Genomic DNA, 20,303 nt, shown 5'->3' on the forward strand with positions numbered 1-20,303 from the left:
GTGCATGTATAAGCACGAGGCGTTCTGTGGTTATTATACAACAGTCTGATGCTGGTTGTACAACATGTAACCAGCTGATCTGCTGTGCATAATTGTGGCTTGACGGCTCGCAACATCACTCCAGTTAGAGACTGCAGCGGGGTGCGCTGTGCTGGCTCTCTGTATGTACACTTATCTTGTGCGCATGAATTAACCAAGATGTGGGAACGATTTAATTAAATTGAGGGAATAGATTATATTGTGTGCGCTTGTACTGAAGTGAAGAGCATATTTTCTTAATAGGGAAGTGTATAATACTTGATCAAACATCTACTGAAATGATAGTGGAATTGTTGTTTTATACCCTCAATATACAAGTATACAGATAGCTTCTTAATTACCTTATCAAGAGAATTTGTCATGAAGAAACTTTCCACCCACGTGTGTGAGTCTTTAAATGGTTGCAACATGATTTTACACAATGTTTTAAATGATTGTAGATGTTCTGGTAGGTCATTTAAAAGCTTTTTAGTGTGTTTCAGAGTGAGCCAGAGAGGATAAGTGGTAGCTTTCTCCGCTTAGGCTTTCTGACTAATCAGTTATTAGTGTCTTGGTAAACTATACAACTTTTCTTTGATGAATTCATTTTCATGTTGTTTTTTTTAAGGAATGGGTTTACTGTAAAATGACAGTAAAATATCTCAGACATCAGTTTGTATGTTTGTGTTTGTGAGTGACATCTGAGAGTCAACGAGAGACTGATTGTAAGTGTGTAGCCTGTGTCTTTTGGGGGATGGTGGTGTTAAAATAAGAGCGTACAAAACAACAAAGTCTAAACAGCATGAGTAAATATTAGGGAGACACTGATATTTGCTAATAATATATATCTGACTGCTATTATTTTTACTACAAATTGGAAAATAGCAAGTTGATTTGGTCCACCTCTGATATGAAATATATAATTAAAGGTGTGTATATTTTATGTGTCTTGCTAGAGCCATAGCTGACAGACATGACACCAGCAGTCCTCCTGCCAGGAAGGACTGAAGCACACAGGCCAAAACAGGAAGCCCCAACAACACCACCCCAACACACACACATTCATACAGTAACCCTCCCATTGAGTGACTGACAGGCTGGCTGGCCAGTGGTGGCTCTGTGGAGGATTTGTGTCTGTGTGTGTGTGTGTGTGTGTGTGTTTGGGGGGGGTGGATTGAAGGTTCCAGCTGGCCTGTCATGGGACTCCCAATCGCGTGTGAATGGTACTCAGAGGGAGCTATGGCTAACGGGTCCAACACTGAAACACTCAACAGGCTGGAAAGGTCAACTGGGGTGAGTTCAGCAGGGCAAAACCAGGAATATTATTTTTATGTCTTATTCAACAGGACCACAAGAGTCTATGGATTCTTTGGAAAATTATGCTTTATCAAATATATATACAGTATATATATATAATTATGTTCCTAATTTGGATTGAAAAAAAAGTATAATGCATTGTTATATGGATTAAAAAATATGATAATTATATATCATGAGAACCTGGGGTTGGAAAGCAGATAAGTTATAGATAGATAAAATAAGAAATTCCCACTATAGTGTTTGGTTTTACTGTCATTACTTTCCACTTGCTTCCAAGTCATAATGTTTTGGAAAATTACTCAAAATTCATCACTCCGTATCAGTGACAATGGGGCCAATCTATTCAATTCAATATATGTTTATATACTATACACATTATATACCGGACTTTTAATTCCTGTTTCAGTTTTGACCGATTTGTTGCTGCAATGCCGGACTGAAAAAGTCAGATCGGTTCATCCCTACAAAGTACCCTATTTTATATCCATCCTAAGCTAAGGACATGTCATATTTATATAAAATCACAGCATGGGGTTGCTGCATTACTCGTGGATCAGCAATCCACTAAGGTGGCTGGAAAAGTATGATGCTTTTATTCTGATAAGAAGACAATACTAAACTGTTCATGTACTATTTGACCTTGCCAACAATGCAACAGGTGAAAAGCTAAACTACATCAACTTTGCACAACAACAATGTAACGTCATGAATGAAATCATTAATAAAACACAGCTGAAAACAATTGCCACGCACTAAAACCTTATATTTGATTGTGATTGGACAGCACAACCTGTCAAGGCAAAGTCTCAAATGGCAACAGCCAACCAGTACAGAGTCTCTCACTCCTGCCTGTGCTGAAACCAGAGGACCGCCCCGAGAACACACGCACGCCATCTCCACCTCCCGTCACTCAGTTAACCTTGACCAACTAACCAGCCACACATAAACACTCACACCCTGCTATCCTTTGACTGACTCGCACATTTTGTGGAATGAGACCACACTTCCACCCAATAACCTCTGGTGTGAACTTAATTGTGTATACTCTGGTGTTGAGTTTCGGACCATGCCTGGGTCCCGTAGTGCTCAAAGAGAAACAGACGCTGTGAACTTGACAATGAGTGAGAGAGAGAGATAGAGTGAAAGAGAGAGGGAGCGAGAGACACGGACCACCCAACGGCTGCGAAGAAAAACAAAGCTGGGTGGAGAGCAGAGTCAGCTTCGATCACATCGGAGGTAGGACAGTTGGACATTGTTGTGGGGTAGCAGTTCGCCAAGGGTGAACGAGGCAGAGAGAAAGTGGAAAGCTGAAAAAGTCTGTTTTTAGTAGCAACTGTCTCAAATAAAAAATAATAAATCTGCTAGTTTGTTTAGATAAAGCCTCTTTTAGATTCAAATGAACTTGTAATCATTCTTTATTGAGTCTTTTTTTTCTTAATATGGTTGAAAATGATTTCTCAGTTGTGTGATAATTTCCTGAGGTACACATGAGCAGTGGTCCTCCTGTTTTTCATTTATCACACTTTCACTTTTAATTCTGAGCCAAGGATGTCTTACTTCAGGATAGAAAAAAATAAATTAAAACAGCCCTTTAAATCAGAGTTACGAAATGAGAAGTCAGGTATCTCTTCAGACCCCCAGATTTATGTTGTGAGATTAAATGAACAAAAACTGGACTGCAGGTTTCAAGAAGTGGGCTTAAAGCCAGATCAACTGGAAAAACCTCAAAGATAAAGTGATTACCACTCTCACCTTTGTTCAGAATAACCACTCATGTACCCTTCATCAAGGTACTTAACCTCTTGCTGTATGAATCTAAAGCACAAAGGATGCTCAGATTACTCTTGTCTAGATAAACAAAGGCAAAGACAATATTATCCTCAAAGCAAATGCAAATCATATAAAGTGTTTTCTCTTATTTAATTAAACTGTTATTTCAGCAACATCCTGCATTATAACATTTACACATTATTAACATTATGAAACTCGAACAATTTCGGATACAAAAGTCTTTAGATTTAGCACAAATTAAAGTAACTAGTAAAAGGAGATATGTGGTGATGTGTGATGTGGTTCTAATGTTGGCCACCAGGGGGACGAGGATATGCAGAGAGTGAACAGGGAGTTTGAGGCTTCGGTTGATTTCAGTAGAGAGGCAGGCGGTCAAGCATTAGTGAGTGTGTGTGAAGGTGTGTGTGTATGTGTGAGAGAGAGAGAGAGAGAGAGAGAGAGAGAGAAATGGGGCATCTGCTAAGCCCTGTAATTCATTTTGTTTTACATAAGAGATCATTTTGGGGAATACTGGTAATTTTGAAAAAAATGTACACCAGTGTTGGAAAAAAGAAAAAAAAGTTACCTGATGTTGATTATAATTAAAATAATTAAAAGCAACTAATTATATTAAAAAAAGCAATTACTTCACTAACAAAATCATTTCAATAGTATTCATATTATTTAACAATATAAAATTTAAAATGAAATGGAAAAATGTGTTCTAATGAAAAGATTAATATTCTGAATGAGTAATCATTGTGCAGCAGGAAATGCACAAATGTGGAAAACTCTCATTGAAAGTACTTTACTTAATACTAAAGTATTAAGAAGTGCATGGCTATTAATTAATTAATTAATTACGTTTTGCTGAATACATTTCTATAAGGTTACATTTCTTTTAATGGTAAAGGTTTATCATGTTTTTTATTCATTTACTACAGCGTTAATACGGGAAAACGCTTAATAAAACTGAAATGACTCAAACTGATGTGAGGTGAGAGGACTGACAGACCTGCTGCTGTTCAATGTGTTAACCCAACACAGTAATCGCTCAGCTTCTGACTTCAGTCTGTTTTTGTCCTGAGGTCAAAGATCAAATGCCGCCGTTGACCCCCTGAACTGCCCTGTTACCCAAAGCTCTAAAGTGACTGATACACCCTGCGGTGTGAATGTGTGTGTGGACGGAGTCAGTTACCTTTCTATGCAGATGAGAGCCTTTGGAGGTTTGGCTCAAGGGATTTTCTAATCTCTCAGGAACACAAGGAATGGACAGCTGACCTGAAGACAGACACACACACACTCAGTTAGGTCTACAAATATAGTGCTCAGCTCCACTGAAAAGTAACCGAATATATACACATGCACAGTTCACACACATGAGGACGCGTGCTTGGAGCAAGTAAGTGAGCAGAGGTTTCTTAAAGTCATGTTTCAATGCATAATAACATATAAAACACCATTGTTTACATATTTGAGTTAATGAGACAGAATTGCATGCATCTTTCACAACTCAAATATTTCTACTGTAAATCCTGACAACATTGTGGGTGTGATTTTACTATTTCATTTATGTTCTGGATAATGATACAGCAAAGTCTACAGTAGACGTGGTCTTAATGATTCATTTGCATGCGCTCTATGCCCCCAAACACACATGCACTTAGATGCATCAATTATATTCATAAATTGTTAATATTCTTCTGTAATTTCAGAATCATCACCTAGAAGTGGACCACACCACTACAACGACTACAATGTTGAATTTAAATTTCCTTCATCATTGTTCCTCTTCCTACGGTATTATCATCTGTCATTGAAGCATTGAGTAAAAATGAGTTATCTTCCAAAATGATTTATTCAGGATTGTGAATTGCAGTAAGCTAATAATTTAATATCTCTATCAATTGATCGATTAGTCAGCTATTAATTGAATCACCAACTATTTTGATAATCAATTTTAGTATTTTTTTAAAGAAAAAAAGAGTCAAAATTATTTGATTACAGCTTCTTAAATGTGAATATTTTTGGTTTCTTTACTCCTCTATGACAGTAAACTTGTGTTGTGGACAAAACAAGACATTTGAGGACGTCATCTTCGGCTTTGGGAAACACTGATCGACATGTTTCCCCATTTTCTGACATTTTATAGACCAAACAACTAATCGATCAATCGACAATGAAAGTAATCGTTAGTTGCAGCCCTACATCAAAATATGAACATAGATGGCATAAAATGGCAGAAATGGAGCAAAACTCTGTAAATAACTAACAAAACAAAGGTATTTTAGGGTCTATGTGAGCCAAGAGTCAAGTTAAATACAATAAAAAATGATCCACAGATTTCTCCCCTTTATGTGACCTGTAAGATTCACTGATCTGAACCAATTACAGAGGGAAACAAGGCGGGATTATAAAGGATGGCCCAAAGGTGGAGAATCATAAATTGGAGCCAATTAAAGCAGAGAACGAAGAAGGCAAGACAAGCGTGGCTAATGATACCATATTCATCAACTTCTGACACTCTTTTTACATTTCAGGCACTGAACGTTTTTGATTATGGGCCATATACAGAAAAATATAAGGAGTCACGGGCCAAACAATAGCACAAGTTTTCAACCAGTAACTGCAAGAAAATCTGTTTTTACCCAACAAGAAAAACCTATGTACCATAGAAAACAAAATTTCTATCAAAATAACTACGCAGCACTACCAACAGTTTAACATCTGACAATACAGCAGCTTATTGGTGTTCCCATATATTACTTTCCATTGCTTTTATTAAAATGTATTTTTGTATCTGCTGCTCTTCAATTCAAATTAAATGAATTGAGCACTTTAACTCTAACACAGTGCATAAGTAAAGTTAAAACAGGAATTTATTGGTTTCTGTTCATGGCCTAAAGAGATTATGATGCAAATGTAAATGTAAGATGTAAATCTGTCTAATATAAAGATGTAACAAACAGAATGCTCAGAAATGGTGAATATTGGTGTTGAGCCAAGAGGTTAAGATGGAGATAATTTCACTGAATTTAGTTACTTACAATGTAATTTATTTAAAATATGCTCAAGCCATATTCTAGTTTTATTTAAAAAAAATGATCCTGTGGGCCATTTAAAAACGGGTAGCGGGCCACAGATGGTCCGAGGGCCGTAGTTTGGCCACCCCGGCACTAGAGCAACACCAGACCACGTAAATCGAATCAAATGGAATTTGGGCTATTCTTACATGTCATGGTGAAGAAACTTGATCTTTACATTATTCATGTTCCCCAGCCGTCCAACAATCTGTATGTTAAACCTGAAAGTTACACAGATAGATATATGGACACAATCTCAGCAGGTATATCATTGTCATGAACCCATCCACCCCATCTGTCTGTCTACCTGCCTGTCTCTCTCCTCTCATTCAGGGCCTGTCATGACTGCTCTCTAACAGGCCTCCCGTGTCTGGATTAATCTCCCTGGTTGACTGCTGATCTGAAGGTGGGTCGGTCGCCATCCACCAACACCAAAACTAATTTCACTGTGTCACTGCATGACATCCCCGCCCACCGTCCCCACTGACACCCACACACATTGCAAAATATCTTCATCTGTCTCTGTCTCATCTACATGGAAGAGGGCAGGAGGGCGGGTGACTAGTCCGAAGGAGAAAGGTCAGCGCATTGAAGGAGTTCATCATTCTGAGGTGTCAGAGACGCTCTTTAGGAGAGCAGATGAAGGGGAGAGGATGGGAGGGAGGGAGTAACAGAGAAAGAGAGAGGTGGGGGGGGGGTATGTTTTATATTTGTCCGGTTATTGGTTATAAGCCAAAAGTTTGTCGTGGCCTACAGAGTTGGCTGGCATCCACGTTGTGCAAATCAATCATTAAACTGTCCAGCACGTGTTGTCTTTGATTGCATCTTAATTATGAGAAAACTACACTCGTCTTACTCGAGCTACGAATGGTCATTTGGTGGCTAAAAACACACCAGAGAGTTTGTTGAAACACCAGAAGCTGGTAGTCAAACACACACACACACACATTCAATCATTCAGAAATGATCACACAATGCATCCACTACACTTGCTGGCGTCTGGCATGAGGTAAACAGCTTTTAATAGCATCAAACCCACTGCAGTTTTGTTTGGGACCATCTGTCCAGTCTATTGTGTTTCTCTGTTGTGGCTCTTTGGAAGCCCATTGGGTGACAGCTGATGTATGGGCTCTTACAAAGCCCCCAGCCAGGCCCTCGGGATCCTGCCATACTGTTTTCTCCCTGTCTACTATCTATCTCTTCTTCTTCTTTTTCTTCTGTTTTGTCTTCTTATTTTCCTTGTCCCTTTTCTGCTTCACAGAGTACACTTTTAGATCATGATATTGCAATCTACAGTCTTCCAGTGGTGCTATGTCAGTTAAGTAGAGATAGGAGTGGGAGTATAGGAACAGGAAATTGTGTGCGTACGTGTGTCCGTGTTGAACGGGCAGATTTAGGATTAGTGCCAAACGTATCAACTGTGTTTTTGGCGGTTAGGCTAAGGCCATTTTTTGCGCAAAAAATATATGTGCATAAAATAAAATAATTTCTGTGGGTTGACATTTTCGCCTCAATACAGTCAGAGATTTGAGCATGTAGCATTAGAGGAAGGGCATATCAATGCACTTCTCTGTGACTAAGTAAATGCAATGACCCCACACAAATGCAGCCAGTAAGATGGTTGCTGAAATACTACTGTATTTATGAAATAGCTCATGACAGCTAAGGGGCGTTGTTCGTCATCGACACATTAGTCCGTTTTTTTCCTCAGACGTGGAGTGATACTGAAAGTGCAAAGGAATTAGACTTCATAGCAGTGCTATGTGGTTATTATCAGATTGCTTCATTTGAGCTAAACGTTTTATAATGTGATTTCATCCAGTCGCAAAATTGGAACTAATAACATTTTAAAGCCATGAGAAGATACAAAGACGAAGTCTGTAAACCAGTAAGATAAAACACAGAAAGTGTTGCATCAAAATGCTTTTCTACAGTACAAATGCAGGATAGTTGTGAACCAGAATTTCACAAGTGTTGACCATTAATCCCAGAGTTAATTCATGACGGACAATAGTAAAACAGGTAGAACTGAATTGAAAGGTAACTTCTACAATATCTTTACCGGCCGACATCATGCATCCTTGTATGCAAACATATTCTGAGCACCACCTACACATTTCTCCGCCCAATTCAGAGTGTCCTATTGCTTATGGAAAAAACGCCAGTGTGAACGTGAGGAGGTTCCTGGAGAGGTTGAGGGGTACACTGGAGTTGAGGGGTTTGGAGGGGGGGTGAAAGCTGGGTTCAGGAAGTTTTCACTCCTTTCTTCCCAGGGTGCCCCTGGCCTCTCCAACTTCCAGTCAAAGGCTGAAAGAAGCCAGATGCAGGCAGGATAATCACCACCTAATAAGAGGCTATATTGAAAGCAGGCTGGCGCTCACACACACTACAAGCTTGAAAGGCGTGTGCGCACACATACACACTCACCACACGTACACACGAGTAGTTGAATACACGTGCACACACATAGTTAGGGCAGGTGTAATTATGGTGCACGATGACACACTTCAGAAAGAAGCGATCACTTGCACATCTGTACACATGTGGACAAGCATGTGTACAAAACACATCACACGCACATATAAACACACAGACACCAGATCCTTTTTTCCTTCTTCTGACTTCTACCACCATCCTAGAAAAATGTTAGCACATGGCAAAAGATATGAATAATTTTGTGATATACCAATTATCAATTTAGAAAGACCGAACAGGATCCCCTATGGTTTTGGGTATGGTTGGTGTCTGTTTTGGTGTGACTGAAAGAATATGAGGCCAAGCATAGAAACTGTAGTCCTACCCACACTCTAAAAAGTGACAGAATTTCAACCGTTGGGAATCTAAATGTTGCAGACGAAATTGACCCTCTCTGTATATGGTTCATGAGCCAACAGATTTGTTTTTGACTTATGATATAAGATATCTTTTTTTGTCCTCATTAAGTATTAAAAGTCGTTTGCTTCTTTTGTATCTTGGAGCAACTTCTGATGAAGTCTAGAGAGCATGTTGGAAACACGCTTAAGAAGAAAATCTTCCAATCAACAATCTTACATTTCATCAGAAAAAAATGGCTCCACATCAACCAGTGTTGGTGGACTTCAGCCCAAACTGAAATCAGCACCATTTAAAAAAAAAAATGTGGCACTACTGTGGCCACGAGTATTACAGCAATATGTTTTTCTTATGTGCAAGTTTTTTTTTTTGGACACAAAAACTACAAGGCTGATTTCGGTTGCACCCTTTTGCATTCATGCAGGTTTTTTAAATTTAGCAGCGCATTTACGAACACTGACTTCTGTATGTAAATGAGCACAGCTGCAGTGAACAACATTTGAGAGTGCTGCTGCGAACACAAAATATTGTAATATTTCAAAATTGATTAAAGTAGACAGTGTTATTTGCCTTGCTTTGAGGCAGCCAGTCTCTTGGGTGTGTGATGCAGGACAGTTCCACTCTGTAAAATATTTAAGCAAAGGCTAGAATATGCAGCGGCAACAGGTGATAGTGTTGGAGTGACATACTCTTTAAGTTTTCAATATTCTTTTACTTTCTTCAGTAGAGTGATAGAACATGTAGCCCTCTGACAGTATGTAGACTTCCCCTACCCTCCCTTGTATGCTAATTTGCTTTATTTCATTTGCTTTATTTCTTCTTTCCTCTCTTCTTTCCTCCCCCTTTTTTGTCACTTCACTTCCATCATCTGCAATGCCTCTTTTTTTACCCTTTCTCTCTGCACTTCTCTGTGGATGTTTGGCTTGTGTGGACTGATGAGCATGTTGTGCAGGGAAGAGGGGAGTTACTATGATAAATTATTATTACTTTTAGTTATTTCTCTGTCTGCAAAAACTTGTGAAAAGCAACTACAAGAAGAGTTTGCGACATCAGTCTTCTCTTGCTGTCCCAGTGATGTTTGTGTACAATCTATGTTTTTTAATCATCATCATCATTATTTAGGTGGTCTTTAAAACTTGGATTTACATAGAAAAGCTGCAAAAATCCTCCTTTAAAGCTTCAGTGGGCAACATTTTTTTATCATCATTGGGCAAAAATCCCATAATAACCTTTCAGCATATTGTAATTCAAGTGCTCTGAGAGAAAACTACACTTCTGTACCTCCTCATGGCTCTGTTTCAGGCTTTAAAAAATATAGCCTGAGGTCATTTCAGAGAGAGAGAGCATTCCTATTGGCTGTACTCCGGCTGGTGGGCGGTGCTTGGTATTTCCTCAAGAGATCTCAACATGGCTGGCGGGTCAAAAACGTTCTCATTTTACAGCTAAACAGTACACTACAAGATAATTCTGAAAACATTTGAGGTGAGAAATAGGCATTACAGTAACAGAATATTGATTAGTATTTTATCAACGCTGTCTAGTTTGACCGTTTGTGGTCGGAGTTCCAGAGTGATTGACTCGTGGCTCTCTCAGACGGAAGCTGGACAGCAGACTCCAGATCAGCTCTTACTGCTTGTTTTCCTCCGGTCTGTGAAATCCTGCAGAGTGCCGTTAGGAGCACCGGAGGACACAGAGGCACGTGATTTTTTTTTCCAGATTACCTGTCTCATGCACTACAGTCAGGATATAGTGACCGTTTTATAAAAATAACTTTTTTTTTTAATCATATTTTCTCCATTTGTACCCACTGCAGCTAAATACACAAACACACTGTACAACAAAATGCATATGTAAACACATGCAAGCCCCTGTTGTAACACACACAAAAAATATCCCTCGCTATAAATATATATATATATGCAATCCATCCATCCTTTCACACGCACACACAACACAACCATTAGTCCAAACGTACACATCCCCCCTGTGGCCCAGCACACCCAGTGTCCTGCTCTTACACCATCAGCAGCATCAAAAGGAGAATCTATATTCTCCCCTCTGTCTTTTTTCATTTGAGTGACTACAAGGAGCAGCGAGCAGCAGCTGCAGCATCTCTCCCCGCTCGTGCTCAGCCGGGGGAAGGCAGTAGGTTTAGCAGGCGAGGCAGATTTATGGCGGTGGAGGTGACCTCTGGGGCCGTAACACGGTGATGGGTGAGTGGCTCTCAACAGTAAGCTACTGGCACTTGACAAAGTGCCCGAAGCAGAATGAATTTACTTCTCTTTTCCTCAATCATCAAGCAGCCACTGCCCTGACCCCCATCCTGACTGCTATAACAAGATCTCCCATCTCACAAGGGCCTGAAAAATTTACTGTCACATCTACTTTTCAATGAGCTCAAGTGAGCACTTCTTTCACCTTCAACGGAGCAGGTGCCGGCGCGGAGGAGGGCTAACCTGCCCCAGTGTGTGTTTGTGTGTGTGCTTTGTGAGAGAGAGAGAGTATATGTGTATACTATACACATATACTGACGGTCCACTGACTTGCTCCTCACTAACCCAAACTAATTGTCTCCTTCACAAACACACATTTGCAAACAAGATCACAGAATCAAGAATCAGAACATATCGCATTGTAATCTTTCAAACACAAAGACATACAAATACTGTATGTTTGTACACACACACATACACACACAAGGAGAGAATGAGGTTGCCAGGCAGGGACACAAAGGGCACTGCTATACGGATGTCAGTAGACACCTCTAGCATTTATATTAGAAGTCAATCTACCTTATCACATCCCTTACACATACACACACACGCTGGCAGACACACCAGGCATTATGAAGTCTGCGTGTGTGTGCCAGCTTTCATCAGCTTGATGGCAGCAGAGTTGGACTTAATGATCCTGATATTTATTTTATATGCAGACGATAAATCTTGGTGCACACACATTCAAATTTCACCTTTCTTGCTCTCTAGTTGTTGAGGTGAAATCATTATGGATTTGACAGAGAGCAAAGGAGACCCAACTAAAGTTATACATTAGTAGTTTAGATACATTAGCAGTTAGTCGCAAGTTTTACATGCATTCCCTTAATTAAATCAAACTGCATTTCAATTTTGTTTGGTTATTTTTTTTTATCTATAAGTCAGTTAAATTATGTATACTTATTTTTTTATGGCATTAAAAAGGTATAATAAAAAAAGAGAGAAAAGAAAATATGTTTTCTGTTCTACAAAGAAAGACTTAAATAAATAGAAAAGAGAGCAAAAGAGAGGAGGAGGGAGGGAAGAGAAGATAATATCTTAGGGAAGAATGACTTAGGGTTAAAGGATGTGTGTAACAAGATAGTAAATGCATTGGAGTAAATGCATTCTACATTTTTTTTTTGTATATTTTTGCATACAAATTTAGAGATAGATCTCCAGATATCTGACCATTCAAGAGTAAACCATGTTCAAAAACTCTTGAGAAAGAAGATTAATGTACTATTACCATACAGCCCCATAAGAAATCACAATATAATTTGATCTGTGCATCATTTAAATTATAATAGTCCTTTTCCTTTGAATTCCCTGGCCATTAAAACATACAGTCATAGTTAACATTAGGGATGTCACGAGACTGATACTGATACTTTGGTACCAAGTCGAGGCCATAATTCTGAAAACTTGACGGTACTTGTTTTTCTACAGTACCACAGGTACCCTAGGTACCGGGGATCAGGGCTTGAGACTAAAGGCGTCCTATTGATGATAGATAACTTTCCTTATAATGCTACATTGTGAACAACAAATCAGTGTTGAAATCAGCAGGAGGAGAGTTAGGAAGGTAAGCTGTTAGCAGTCCTGCTTGGCTGAATAACGGAGCTAACAGCTAACCGACAGAGGTTGCAATGAGTTACATTATGATGCGCTCTTTTCAATAAAAATGAGTATTGAGCAAAGGTAAATTATAACTTTATGATGTGTTCAAATGTATTCTTGTAAAATTCAGATTTTGGTGGATCATCAGGGATTAATAATACATTTGCAAAACCCAGTATACAAACGGTAATAAAGGAGTGTATGTGGCAGTACATGGGATTTATTGTTTTGTTTTTTACCGTGGTATCGAATTGGGTATCGAGAATTGTGTAATTTCACTGCGATTGGTATCGACTACTAAATTTCGGGTATGGTGACATCCCTCTTTAACATTTAATGTTGTCTTTTGTCTCAACAAACTGACACACTGGAACATATTTGGAGAAAGTTCCACTTGTTTAAGTGTCCATGTATATAACTGTTACAGTATACCAATCAATACACTGTATATTTGATAAAGGAAGTTGGTTCTGCCAGTGTATCATTTTGGCTTCACTCTTTAAACGGGCATAACTAATTCAACCTCTTTTCTTTTATGGGCTGCTCTTTTGTCCACCCCTCGCCCACTGGGATAATGTTATCATGATGAGCCAATGAAAATCAATGATTAAACACGTGTAATTTTCCAGAGACGATGTATTAAAATTTATTGTCTCTCTCTCTGGCGAGCCATCCCATCCGCCCTGCAGCGGCAGACACTCTGCAGGTTACAGCTGAAAGTAAAGGAGGGCATTAAAAGCTATTCAATAAGCCACTGTAAAATTGATCAGACTATAAAAGCTGCTACCCGCCTGCTCCCCACCCACTCTTAACAGGAGAACGTGGCTGTGGAGGAGTGGAGTGAGTGACGGAGAGTGCGGAAAAAGACAGCGAGAGAGAGAGAGAGAGAGAGAAGAAAGAGAAAGGAGGGACAGACTGAAGCTGAGAGTAGAGAAAACTTTTAGGTAGTCGAAAGAGAGAAATGATAAAAGTGAGACAGCGTGATAAAGAGTTTGAAACAAACAAGATAAAACGGAAAGAGAGAGTGGAGCTGTAGTTTCTCTGCTGACAAGGCACTGTATAATTACATAGCAATTAAACTGTGTGATTTGCCACTATTATTAAACCACTACATGTACTGGAACTCACCGGTCACTATATAAGGTATTCTGCAGCACACACCCGCGCACACCCTAACACTCCAGCACATACAGTGCTCAATGTTCCAGTTTCATCATTTATATATAGTTATACGGTAAACCAAACAGAGAAGACTCTATTACATTACACCAGCAATGTTGCCAGATCAGGATACCAGTTTCCAGCCCAATCACAACTTAAAACCTGCCAAATTCAATATAAACCAGCCCAAATCATAACCTTCCCACAAACCCGTGTAAAACCGTAAAACCATTATATGCTCAATAGAAAACACATCATAAGCATACAAAGTTCATATCTGCATCAAATAACGAAAGATAAAAGGTTAGATAAATAGGCTATCGCAACCTGCAAAGAGTGCAGTCAACCAAATACGCAAATTTTCATGCAAATGTCAATGATGACGTTATGATAAGTAGGTCCTCTGATGATTGAATACAACTCATGTCAATCAAATATTTCTCATATTAAATGAATCAATAATGTGAGTGAGTGCACACAACACAGTTTACTGAATTTGGTATCTGTGTTTTTGATCATAAAATGACAGCTTGTTTAGTATTGTTTTCACAATTCTGCCAAATGTTGACTAAAGTAGTCCAAATTTCATCTACCAGCCCCAAAGCTGTTTTTCCCAGCCCAACTTAATCAAAAGTAGCCAAAATGGTCGGAAACCAGCCCAATCTGGCAACACTATACACAGCACTGTAGAAAAACAGCTGCATTGTGGGTAATAGGGCCCCCTAGGGGCCTTATCATCTAGACTTCAGAGTCAGTTTTAACTTCACCACCCTGGTGGGACTGTATCAGAGATGTTTAAGTCAGACATTTTATCCAATTGGATGTACAATTTTTGTTTTTCCTGCTGACTATCAAAGGTGGGAATGCACTAGTAAAATTTTAAATCATAGCCCACCCACATCGGGATCGCCACACCCAACGCAACACACATGTCCGACACTAGAATAGATTCTGTTACTGAAAACATAGCGCCAAGGTGTTATTGGCCAATCATGACAGTTTATCGCAAACTAGTGCCAATGAAGTCAAAGGATAAAAGTTCATCTCTACAGAAACTATTTCATCTCATCAACCTCTCCCACCCAAAAAACAATTTACTGTTGGTCACTAAAAAGGAAATATGTGCACATTCTACCACCAACTTCAATAAGTGCAGAAAACTCTCCAAAAATGGGGAAAATATACGACACGACAACCCTGGGAGATGTATCATTTGATAATCTATATGGACAGTACGCCACTTGGGCCTTTCTACTGCTGTCTTGAAAAAAAAAAAAAAAAAGAATTACAAGAAATTCCAGTAGCGAAGAGCGGTGCTGTCGGCTGAATCAGTGGCAGTGGCTCGGCAAACTGCGTTTTTCTTTTAACTTTCAATTCTCCTAAGCATCCGTGCTTCACAGCCCCTTGGGCTATTGCCTTTCTCAATCTGTCCCTGGAGAGGCAGGAGTTATGGTCCCTGTCGATTGAGGAGAAAGGGATGTTATTCCCCTGTCACCCCCTGGTCGCGCCGCCATCCTCCCTGCCCTGATCTACGGCCTGACTCCCCCTCCTTACCCCATTCCTCCCTCCCTCTTCCCCACTTTGCGTCGTCGTAAGCTGCCGGCTATGTCGTTGCCATGGGCTGTTGAGATGAGGACGATGGAAAAATGTTCGGGGGGAGGCGGGAGGGATGGAGGTGCTGATATTGGTTTAGAGGTGCTGCGATGGTAGTAGTGGGGAATGCTTTAGTACTGTGTAAAGACACTTGCAGAAAAATCGGTGTGTATGAAAATGTACAGTACACAAAGAAGGATGGACAAAATGTTTGATTTAGGCTTAAAACTATTTGTGTAATGCAGCTCTACACAATGCATATTTACTAAGATAGAGTGTAGTGTCCCCTCTGGGTGATGACATGGGGGCGGGGGAAGTGGTAAACTGTGAGACAGCTCGGCCCAGGAGAGGTGACCTGCCCTGGGGCCCACGCAGGTCCTTGTGTGACACCCTTGATAGGGGAGCAGTGACAGGGTTAAACATGAACGGCAGTTAGCTGACGGTTGTGTGTGATCAAATGGTCGCTGTCCCTGTGGGTTTGGTTTCATGTTGGGTGGCTGAGTGTTACGACTGAATTTTATCAATCCAATTTTCTTCATATACAGTACATCTTACCTTTTTTTTTTTTTAAAGTGCGACAGTTTGATTTAATCTTGTTTGGTTTCAATTTCATGAATATGTTGTCTGTTTATTCACAAGGTGGAGCTTTCATTTATAAAACTTTTGGATATGTTTTTGTTTATTTGGACCAGAGGTAGGAAACCTTTTTGATATGAAGTGCAGTTTTTTAATTTTCTTGTTAATTAGTGTACCATATCAACATTAACGTTAGGTTTAATTATGACACCACATCAAAATTTAAATATCCAACGGATCTGTAATTTTTAGGGACCCGAATGCTTTGACGCTTCGACCGTTGGTATTCCACCTCCAAATCATTATTTGAATGCTTCGTTTTTAAAATGTTCATATATATATATACATATATATATATATATACACATATATATATACGTATATATATATATAAAGTGTATATATATATATATATATATATATACACACACACACTTTTTATATATAGGTATATAATAATGTATAAATCCCCAAATAGTCCATGAAATATGGAATAATCCCACAATATTATTAACTATTCATGTCTATCATCTATCAAAATTATTATTAGTTATTCTTAGATGTATATCGCTGTTTGTTGTGTGTAGAAGTGTGTGTGTGTGTGTGTGTGTGTGTGTGTGTGTGCGTTTACAGTAGTGTAGCAGCGGCATTGAAATGGGGGAGATGGAGACAGACAGACAGAAGTACATGCCAGCTTGCCATGCCGTGAAGCTTTGAATACCTTCAAATATTTCTCTCTGAAGTTGCGAAGCCCAAAAAACTGTATTCGGGACAGCCTTAGTAATTCTATTCCATCCATATAGGCAGCTTGGATAGCAACATTTAAATAAAAAAAAAAATGTTCTCCCATAATCAGGCCATTGTAATTATATATGAGAGCACAATACAAGAACGCATGGAAACATCCGCATCTAAGATGAAATCATTAACCCTACCAAACTTCCACCAATCTTGTTCATCAGCAATAAACTTAACAAATTCTGCGAAGTAGGCAACGATTACTAGCCAATCAGAGGCAGTGTAGTGGAATGTGGATGGGGGAAAAATAATCTATCAAGCTACCGTAAATTACAGGTCGTGCAACTGCCGAAGGCTGTGAAAGAGGTCATTTGGCACGCGAATGAGAGGGCACTTCAACATTTCCAAAAAACTCTCTTGCACACTTATTGCTAGTGTGCCATTGGTTAAGCTACCGCATGCCAATGGCGGCACGTATGAGGTTCCCTTCATCTGATTTAGAAAGAAGGATAGCTGAGGGCAGCAAAAATAAAATAGGCAGACAAAATGAAGGCTGTTTTGGTAGGATTCAGTCCTACACCAGCAGGGGTACAAGTGGCTCAAGATGGGGGGGTCTTAACCGCTGCACCATCTCTGGATACGTTCAGTACTAATAACAATCCTTCAAGAGACAAAAGCTTGGCTCTACCATATGTTGAAATATGTCTGGACACGTTTGCGTGCATGTCCGATATGAGTTTCAATTGTGGTTTCTAAGAAGCTCCTATGGAGAAAATGTGTCATGGTTTTCAGGATTCAACAAACTGCAGGCCTCTTTTAACCACCAACACCGCCGATGAACATCAGCGCAGACATCAGTACACCTGACACATGCTCAACAGAGGACTTCCAGGTCTCGGTGTGCTTAGCCCCATTTCCATACCGGCCAATGCTCGGCCTCTTTCAGGCGCTATTGCACCTTAGGCAAATCCTGAGTTTGTGAGGGTCTCTCTGGGTGAAGGAATAAATAAATAAGCAGATAAATAGATGAATAACCCAGAGGAATGGGAGCCCATGCGGCTTGGCCATCCATCATATATCCTATTACCACGCACTCAGCGGCAGCCGCAGTATGTATAATGCAGTCAACCTCTGTAAGCAGATACAAATTCAACTCTTTTCCTCCTCAATTTGTTATATCTGACAACGCCACAGCTCGCGCCTTGTTGTTTCTTTGAATTATGAATAGATTCCCTTCACCAGACTTTCGCCTGTGCGTGGTAGCGTGGCGTTGTTATGCAGAACAGCTGCGGAAAACAAATTCGAGAAGCCTGGTACGCTTTGTAGCGGCTGGGCGAATATGCATAAACAGTTGCGCTTAAAGCCACTTAAGAACAACCAAATGGGCTCAATATTTCATCTTTGGATTTGTTTCATTGGGTGTGATGAATATGAAATGCCAGAATGTAGCAGGAACACAGAAAAATGCAAGTCGTTTAAAGTGTTTCAAATGATCTAAGAATGGTTTTGAGATTTTTCACACAACGGTGAGAAATGGCGGACGAGTGCTTTAACTGACAATTTAAATCTTAATTCCTGTCACAAAGTCTTTCTCCCAATTTAGCCATGCCACTTGGAACCATAAATATTACAAATGTCATTCACAAACTGAGAGAATAAAGGGAATGGAGGGAATGTGTGTCAGACAAGAAGAAGAAAAGAAAGCTAGCGAGTAAATACAAATTAACAAATCAGATGCAAGAGGAAGAGAGAGAGTGAAAGAAACCCAGTGGGAGAGAGGAAGAAGAATGTAAATACATGGCAAACCCATAGCACAGTTTGACTGTTGCCTGTTTGTTTGGGTATTTACACTAAGGCTACAATCAAGTCCTCAAAGCTTCAGCCCACATGACAAGAGCCCATTTCATGGCCACGTATCCTCTAAACAGCCAAGCCGACAAGCCAACTCTCAATCCACACTCAAACACACACACACGCAAAACCCCAAAGTCATATCCACTTATTTGTCCATCACTTCAAAATGCAAAAAGGATGCAGGGAAATCGTTGAAATTGAATTTGTGCGCAGTGAGAGGGCAGGGAGAGATAACTTGTGAGGAAGTTATTTTTTTGGAACTTGGCTGAACTTCCAAGCCCTGTTTGGTTTGAGCAGATGTAGAATTAGTACACATCACTTTGCATCAGCGAGACATTGAACACGAGCTTCCGCTCAGAGGCCAAATACCTCTCTGTCACACAGACACTCACCTCTAGTGTCTGTGATTCTTCTGTGGTAATCATCAATGTGATGTCAATTCCCACAGCAACAGATTCTCATTATTGTTCTTCCTAAAGCATGTTTGGTGTCGGTTTTATACCACTTTCAAACCGGGAAGAAAAGCTTACTCCTCCCACCTTGAGCCAGCATGTGAATTTTAACTTCTGCTTTTAAATTCACCTGTAAAATAGGTCTCACTTGAACATTTGTTGCCATGTTCAAAAGGGACTTCAGACCACAAAGACACTCGATTTATGTCTGAATACAGTAATCCTTTGGTTAGAAGAAACAGTACTGTAGGGTAATACTTCATAATTCATTCATTCATTCATTCATTATCCGTAAACGCTTATCCTATTCAGGGTCGCAGGGGGGCTGGAGCTGATCGCCAACTGACATTGGGCGAAGGCGGTGTGCACCCTGAACAGGTCGCCAGACCATCACACGGCTGACACATAGATACAGACAACCATTCAAATGTCTGTTGTCATATTTTATGACGTTATCACCCTAAAAGAAATGGGAAAGAATATGATTTTGTGTTATTGCGGTTATATAAATGTAATTTATGGTGCTTTTATGCTAGACGGGTCTGTTAATACAGGTGCATGCAGGAGAGTAAACAGGTTTTTGACTGCAGTGAATAAAGTCGTTTTTGAAAGGCTAAACGGCAACAAATATGGATTGAAGGAGAATATTTCGTTAGGAAAAAGGTGAATTTTGGAAAGGATTACATCTATCTTTTTTCAATAAATGTTGACTTTTGGACTGTGACAATTAACAATACAGAGACTAGGGCTGAGCGCCGTGTTACTATGTGTGTGTGTGTGTGTGTGTGTGTGTGTGTGTATGTTTGAGAGATGGAGGGGGGAAGAGAAGGTGGAAGGTCATAAAACTTGCACACTAAGATACTAATTGTATAAACAATGCCAAACCATAAAATTCTTGAGACCACAGTCCCCGCTGGCATTTCATCAAATATTACACCACACACCAAGTTTATGAGGCAAATTCCTGTTTTTTCGACAATACTTGTGTTAACGTGAGGTTGATGCCCAATGACAAGACGCGGAATAACTGTCTC

At 39.8% G+C, this 20,303-nt stretch overlaps 1 protein-coding gene across 2 annotated transcripts in view; it reads right to left on the reverse strand.

Annotated features, from left to right (window-relative positions):
• The window catches only part of LOC141767364 (adhesion G protein-coupled receptor D2), a 105,938-nt gene that overhangs the window by 17,974 nt on the left and 67,661 nt on the right, over positions 1 to 20,303 (reverse strand). For both annotated transcript variants that reach the window (XM_074634578.1, XM_074634576.1), the window contains one exon: positions 4,307 to 4,389. In XM_074634578.1, the coding sequence (XP_074490679.1) occupies positions 4,307 to 4,389 (83 nt within the window). The remainder of the gene's footprint in view (positions 1 to 4,306; positions 4,390 to 20,303) is intronic.

This window comes from Sebastes fasciatus, chromosome 5 (genome assembly GCF_043250625.1).
Source record: "Sebastes fasciatus isolate fSebFas1 chromosome 5, fSebFas1.pri, whole genome shotgun sequence".
Taxonomy (NCBI): Eukaryota; Metazoa; Chordata; class Actinopteri; order Perciformes; family Sebastidae; genus Sebastes; species Sebastes fasciatus.